The 7431-nt window shown below is 35.9% G+C and overlaps 1 protein-coding gene across 1 annotated transcript; it reads right to left on the bottom strand.

Moving 5' to 3' along the window:
- Positions 1-1630: 1630 nt before the first annotated feature.
- Positions 1631-7320, bottom strand: LOC109217599 (ubiquitin-conjugating enzyme E2 7-like). The gene is made up of 6 exons (XM_019381857.1): positions 7131-7320; positions 6921-7023; positions 5700-5797; positions 5492-5592; positions 2494-2571; positions 1631-1947 (listed from the first exon to the last, which is right to left on the bottom strand). Exons 1-6 carry the CDS (start codon positions 7183-7185, stop codon positions 1873-1875), a joined length of 510 nt encoding a protein of 169 aa, XP_019237402.1. The 5' UTR covers positions 7186-7320; the 3' UTR covers positions 1631-1872.
- Between the last annotated feature and the right edge of the window lie 111 nt (positions 7321-7431).

The following is a 7431-nucleotide window of genomic DNA, read 5'->3' as shown; positions in this document are numbered from 1 at the left end:
GGGGGGGTTGTTAAATGGCTATTTTATAAATAGCCAACGACTATTTTGGCAATAATAACAGCTACATTTTAAAGGTGCAACGGTCAGAAATAGGATTGAGAATTTTTTTTTAAAAAAAAATATTAACCGTTGGGCCCGTTTAGGACCGGTTGAACCGGCCCACTAAGGAGCCGGTCCCGGTCCTAACGGGCCCCTACTGTGAACCGGCCCACATTGACATGTATGTCTCCTTTGTGCCGGGCTTAAACGGATAGGACCGTTTAGCCCACTACCTATATGGGCTCGCAGGCCTGGGCCGGTCCCGAGCCTAACCGGCCCACTTGTCACCCTTACTTTGCAGTATGTGGTGCTTTCTTTCTTGTTTCTTCGTTTTTACGTACACTTTAGTTTGAAAAACATTCCATGTTCAAACTTCAAATGCTACTTTTTCTACACGTGCTATAAAGGCCGTTTTAAGTAAATTTGTTTATTTTTAATGGCGTTTGTACATACTGAAGTAACTTTTTTTGTTGTTGTTTCCGTTTGCTATTTGGTATATATATTGAGATTTTACTAAATTTAAATTCGCGTCGAACTGTCAAATATTTGGGGTAGAGCTTTTCAAAAAAGATAATTTCTTACCACGAGCTCGAATTTGAGACCCTAATTATGAAGGGTTTTTTCACTTTTAGCCCACGGTAAAAACTATTTATATTCGATAACAAAAAATGCGTATAATTTTTATATATGACTTAAGAGTGTGTGTATATATATATACATACACAAAAATCTTTGTTCATAGTGAAGTAGTTGCAAGCTCCATTCCTGATGTTTCGGATTTTATATCGGACTTTGACTTTTGTTTTGTCCTTTTTATCACTTCGCTGCAGCTGCTTGACTGATTTGCTCTCAGTGGAACATTCATCGACTTCGATTGACTAAGCTTTTGAAAAAACTTAAACATAATGTCTACTACGCACATGTTCATCACCATTATTAAAATGTTTATTTTTATCTTAATTTATTCTTAATCAAGATATATTAATAAAAAAAATTCGTCTTTCATTCTCCTAACGAATGAATGTATGATACGCGTTACACTTTTTCTTTTATGAATATTAAGTGCTTAAACACAATCTATATTCAACAAGATTTGTTGCGTTTATGAATTCAATCTTCCTGAATCTTAAGCTTTTGGTACAATATTTTCTTGTTTTTAATTATTTTCTAATTATTATTTTAATATCTACTTTTATTGTCACTTACATACTCCATACATAAATCAATTTAATATTTTAAGCAAGGGCAGAACTAGAAGGTCATACTTGGATTATCTACCTGCTCTAATAAAAAAGTAATCTAGTGCACTAAATTCTGCTGGATCCAAAAAGAGCCATACCACAAAGATCCACTTTACCACGCATTTCTACAAGAAGCTATTTTCACGACTCTCTACGCGCTCTAATATTATTAAAATGTGGGACCATCTCATCTAAAATGAGAACGAATCATTAGAAGACTTCCTTCCTGTTGCATTCGTTACCCTTAACATGGTATTTTTTTGGGTATTATTTTTCCAAGTTACAGTTGACACACAATTTAGAACGTCGCATTAGAAAATTTTAAAAGGCAGAGGCTAGAGATCACAACGTTCAGCAACAACTAAGTTCTTTTATAAATAAATCTAACTTAATGGCAATTAACCTTCAAAGTAATAAAGATAATAAAAATGTAAAAAAGACCAAACCCCCAAGACCAGAACCAGAAGGCACAACACAGAATCTGCAACGGTGAACAAATTCTACATTTGTAACAATAAATAAACAGCCAGCCAAAAGAACGATGCCAATTCCTTAGCTTAATCGCAGAAATGCAAGTTGGCATGCATGTTTACTACATTTCCTGTGACCGTCTTACACAACGACTGACCCTTTTCTTGAATTCATCTCTTTTTTCTCTCCATTCCTTCTGCAAAACACCATATAAGAGACGTTAAGAGATATTAGAAGGCGCAACAAAAGAAACGGATACAAGTGTCGAAGAAACAAGGAGAGGGGCAACAAAGGGAAAGTTTATAAGTGCAAGAGAAACATTCAGACAAGAGTACATTCATTCTTACTGTTACAGAACGATGGTCTTAAACAATAACGAAGTAATTACAAATTATTCCGTGGATTTTAATTATCAGCTCCTTCCATATTGCAAACATGTTTTAAATCTAAATAATTGCAAGGTTCGTATGCAGAAACAGAAATATCATTCATCAGCTAATTGATCTTTATCATTACACAGATCATAACTTCAGTTAAGATTTGACTGCCACAAGTTGAGAAATCGAAGACATTACGATTGAAGCAGGATATTGCTAAGCATAAAGCTAAAAAATCCCAGATGAATATGTGATATAATGTGAATTGGACAAGGTGAACATCGCCCTCCGACCCTTGCGGAAATTAAGTAGGTCCTGCTTTATGGGGGACCAACGATAAGAAATTCATAAATCAGATTACTTACAGCAGCTTCAACGTTAGCAGGAGACTCATCGTTAGGGCTCGAAAGCATGGATATGATGCTTAAAACTATACTCTCCACCTGCAGAAAACTCTCCAAGTCAATTTTGATTAATTAGAAGTTACACTGTTCAAGTAAAGAAAGCAGTATACACAAGATGCTCTCCCCCAAACCTATGTCATAGACTCTCCAAAATGCTGCCACACCCGTATCGGATCCTCCAGAAACGCATTATTTTTGGTGGATCCGATACGCATCTAATGGAATTTTGAAGATTCCAAGCAACATAGCCCCAAACAATCACAAAAGAAAGAAAATGTAAAAAGGACATTTGAATCACAATAAATACGGATCACATTGTATATAGTATACTTTAAAGTGTTGAATCGCCAGGACCTGCTGAAAACTCTCTTTCTCTCCACATCCGGCGGGACACTTATGGTCCCCCACTAAGCATAAACGTTCTTTAAGTCAGAAAGAGACAAAAGACTAGAGCACTACTGTTCTCCACTTACACTAAAAGGGCATAAATCAAAGATCATTCTTTCTTTCTTTTTTGCATTATAGAATTGCTTTTGGAAATGCTAGTATATAAATACCTATAGTGTTGTAAACCCTATAGGCGGTGGTATGAGTTAATTATGAGACAAGTTTATCACAAAAAGCTCAAGAACCAACTTACATAAACAAGTGAAGTGTCAATATAAGCGATGATCAGCCAATATGCAAGAGTTAGATCATATAATAAAAGAACTCCCATGCAATTTCTAGACCAAACTTAATTCCTCATTCATATGTTCAATACTTCATGGAGAGAGAGAGAGAGAGAGTAAACATGTATATTCACTACTTCTTCAGATTTTATCAAAGAAATCTGGAACATTCTTTTCATGTATGCACTTGGGAATGAAGACAGTAAACATGATGCATTTGACAAAGGGATGAAGGATTTAAAGACAAGAGTCCATTCTGAAATTCCAGGACCTACTCAATTGCAAAGTACCAGGATATTTCAAGAGAGTTAAGCATTAAAAAGAAGTATATCATAAAAAGAAGGCCAGCAATCACAAGATACTACAACATTCATCACAGATCCCGGGTTCTTGGGGTGATCTTGCCCTTACATTGCCTTTTACAAAGAAAAGAGTAGTGCAAAGAATCAAAAGATCGCTAAAAGAATTTTGGCAGTGTTTAAGATTAGGTCCAACATAAGACTGGTAATTTCATATGGAGTGAATGTTGGAATGCTAAAGTCCAACATATCCATAAGATAACTGTTGCAAAGATGCGGATGCTAATATGGATGTGCGGCCATACAAAATTAGATAAAATAAAAATGACCATGTTCCACAGAAACAGAAGGTGCAAGTAGCACGAATTGAGGATAATATGAAAGGTCGCTTGAGATGGTTTAGCCATGTCTTGCGACCTTCTCTCGCTTTATCCTCAATGCGTGCTACTTGCGTCGCCCTACATATGCACCGGTCCGTAGGTGTGCAAGTATGGTGAGTGAAGGTGTGTAAAAAGGGAACGAGGTAGACCTAAAATCACATGGGAAGCTGACTCGAAAGACCTACAAATCCTTGGAATCAATATAGACTTAGTCTAGAGCCGTCAAAATGAGCTTGGCCCATGAGGCCAGCCCAACCCAGCCCGCTACTTGGGTAGGGTGGGGCTAGGATTTTTTGAGCCATTTAAAACTGAGGCTTATAAGCCCGGCCCAAGTCATCCCGCTGGCCCTTGAGGCTTGACCGAGGCTAGGCTTGGGCCGGCCCGTGGGCCAAAAATTAATTAAATTTAAATTAATTAACTATTAAATATTTAAAAAAAAAAAAAAAGTAAAAACTAAAAATACTATTAACTATAATCCTCATTCCCCAACCCTAGATTGCTCATTTACCTTCCATATCAACTAGATTTTAGATTTTTGACATGCATGTAATATGACAAAATTACAATTTCTTTTGCTTAATTAATAACAAACTCGAAAAGTTAGGTGGCCAATAATAATCTTTTTTCAAAAGAAAATATTACTTTAAGTGGCCAATGATCAGTTTGAATTACTTTAATATATTATTAATATTTAATCTACTCTTTAGTAGAAAAAGATCAATTTTAAATACAAAAAAAAAAGAGCTAGAGATATAGATGAAATAGAAGTGTTAATATTCATGCAACTTTAAAAAAGAAGAGCTAGAGATATAGGTATTATGCATTTCAATTATGAGATTCCTCGTCAAATATCAAGTTTTTTGTATGCCCTAACCAAACAGAAGTTGTTTACATGATTAATCGACTACGTCATGAAAAAATATTTAAGGATTTAAAGAAATTCTTTTTTCTAAAAAAAAATTGAAGGGTTGGCCCGTCCTAGCCCACGGCCCTCTTAGGGCTGGGTTGAGCTGGCCATTTTAAAGCCCATTCATATTACGGGCCGGCCCGTCCTAGACCACCAAATTTTAAAAAGCCCACGAGGCTTGGGCTGGGCTGGCCCGTTTTGCCAGCTCTAACTTAGCCAAAAATAGGGCACAATGGAAGAAAAAGATCCATATAGGTGAAACTGTAGCTAGGAATAGGCGTTAATTAGAGAACTTTTTTTGACCAGGTATTTTATTATTATTATATATATAAAAAAACTTATTTTCACTATTACTCTTATTTTATTCAGGCATGATGATGATATGAATTGAGCTTAAAGAAAGAAGTGAGGATTCCAACACGTTTGGGACTGAGGCATAGTAGTTGTTATTCTTTAAGATTAGTACCACAGGAGATCTTAGGAGTTTCTTTTTTGGTTTTTCTTATTATTCGTCAGGAAGCAAACTGAAACAGTAGCAAATCCTTGACAGACATTAACCCCCTTAAGTACACTATAAGTAAGTTTTTTGCAGTATTGTTTGAAATGGATAAGGGAACAAATTTTCCTGCAAGAAGTCAGAGTGAGATTAGCAGGCATAGGAGGAAAGACAGATACTCTGCATGCATATTTCAGCAGCCATACCGTGTGGACAGGAGACCAACGTTCACTGGCAAGCTCATAGCCATTTGGATCATCACCGGGCGGGTGAAGAATTGAGATGCAAACCTTTCCGTCAGAGTAAACTGTATATAATACCGGAATACCAATCAAAAACTAAAATCAGCAATGATGATGGTAACGAAGATCAACAGCTTAATGAAGCCTATAAAATAGATATGTCGCTACAAACCATTAGGATGCCAGATATCTGTGGTAAATCTCACAGTTGGAGGACTGTTAGGATAATTTTGAGGAAAACTCATGATAGCATTAAAGAAACCCCCTTCACTGCAATTATAACAATTATGCGACGTTAGGCATTTCTCCCAAAACTTATTTGTACATATTAACATTGGACAATGCAAATCTATACTCTTGACAACATCACATGTGAAATCTTTCAGAAATCATATCTAATGTTATAGGACCATCAAACAGAGGAACAGTTATAAAACGGAATGCAAAAAAAATGGAAAAAGGAAAATTAAGAATAATGTTTCTCTCAAAACCAGTAACAAGAAAGAGTGTAAAGTTAACTGATAAAAGTTAACCTATTTTTAATAAATTTTCGTCCCGTTCTTATTTCAAACAAGTATGCACGAAAAGAAAATGCAACCGATAAGAGTGATCATCCTCACGAAAATGATGAATGCTAAGATCCTACTTTTCGACCAATCAATCTAATTCGGTGTATGTTCTGCTATATTCCCTTTAATTCCAATACAAAGTGCAAATCCGACTGATAAGAGGTCCTTATTTATAAAGTTCAAATAACTTTCCGCCCCAACTCTTATTTCGGACAAGTACCCTGTAAAAGAAAATGCTGTCTATAACTTGTTCATCACCACAAAAAAAGGTGGATGCAAGATCCAATTTTTCCAACCAACCAATCAAATCAACTACATATTCTGCCATATTCCATTCAATTCCAATATAAAGCTACTATCTTTACCAGATAAAATTAGAGAACCCTTGCACACAACAGTGGCGGAGCCACCTTAGGATAAGGGGTGTCAGCTCTTTAAACGGAAAATTACATTGTATAGCTAAGTCAAAAATTTTTTTTTATGCATATTAGTATATGTTGACTCCCCTTAGCTTCCTGTGTATTTACTTCTTTATATTTTGACATCCCTTAGTGAAATTCCTAGCTCCGCCACTGCACACACATAATTACAAACTATGGCAGTAGAGACTTGAACAGTTCAGAACCCAATTAACTTGAATCATGAAATCTCAATAGAATTACACTAATCAATCATGACATCTCATTAGAATTACTGCATACAGAAAATCCAGAAACCATTCAAAACCCGATTAAATGGTCCTTAATTAAACCAAAAAAATCAAGAGAGAGAAAGAGAACTGTAAGCCCAAATTCAAAATCCTTTTTTTAATAGAAAGGACTCACTATAGAGTATCTTGGGGGCCAATAATTGTAACACTCCATTCAAATAAGTTATTTTCATCAACTAAACCTGCTGAAAATCCATCAACTGGGTTTCTATTGAGATCTGCAAGGAAAAAGCACGGATCTTTAAATTAAAAACCCAAATAAAACAATTAAAAACACCCCAATTAAATAAGAGAACCCCAAAAATGGGTATGTAGAGAATTGTACCTTTGAGTTGTTTCTGAAGGAGAAGACTGGCTTGTGAAGGAGAACCTGAAGCCATATGACTTCAGAGAGAGAGATATAGAGAGAGAGAGATTATAGAGAGAGAAAGTGAGGAATTTAAAGGGGTCTCAAGAAGGTTCTAGGGTAGCGAGAGAGATGGAAGTGGAAGGGATACAGAAATTTATAGAGATGTTATTATTATGGAATTTATATACAAAGCGGTGCAGTGAAATGTATAGATTTTCTTTTGGGGAAGGGGTAGACGGGGGGGGGGGGGGGGTTAAAAGGGTAACTGAGTAAGTAA

This window comes from Nicotiana attenuata, unplaced genomic scaffold (assembly GCF_001879085.1).
Source record: "Nicotiana attenuata strain UT unplaced genomic scaffold, NIATTr2, whole genome shotgun sequence".
Taxonomy (NCBI): Eukaryota; Viridiplantae; Streptophyta; class Magnoliopsida; order Solanales; family Solanaceae; genus Nicotiana; species Nicotiana attenuata.
Note: the sequence above shows the minus strand (reverse complement) of the source record. Positions and strands in the feature narration are given on the sequence as shown.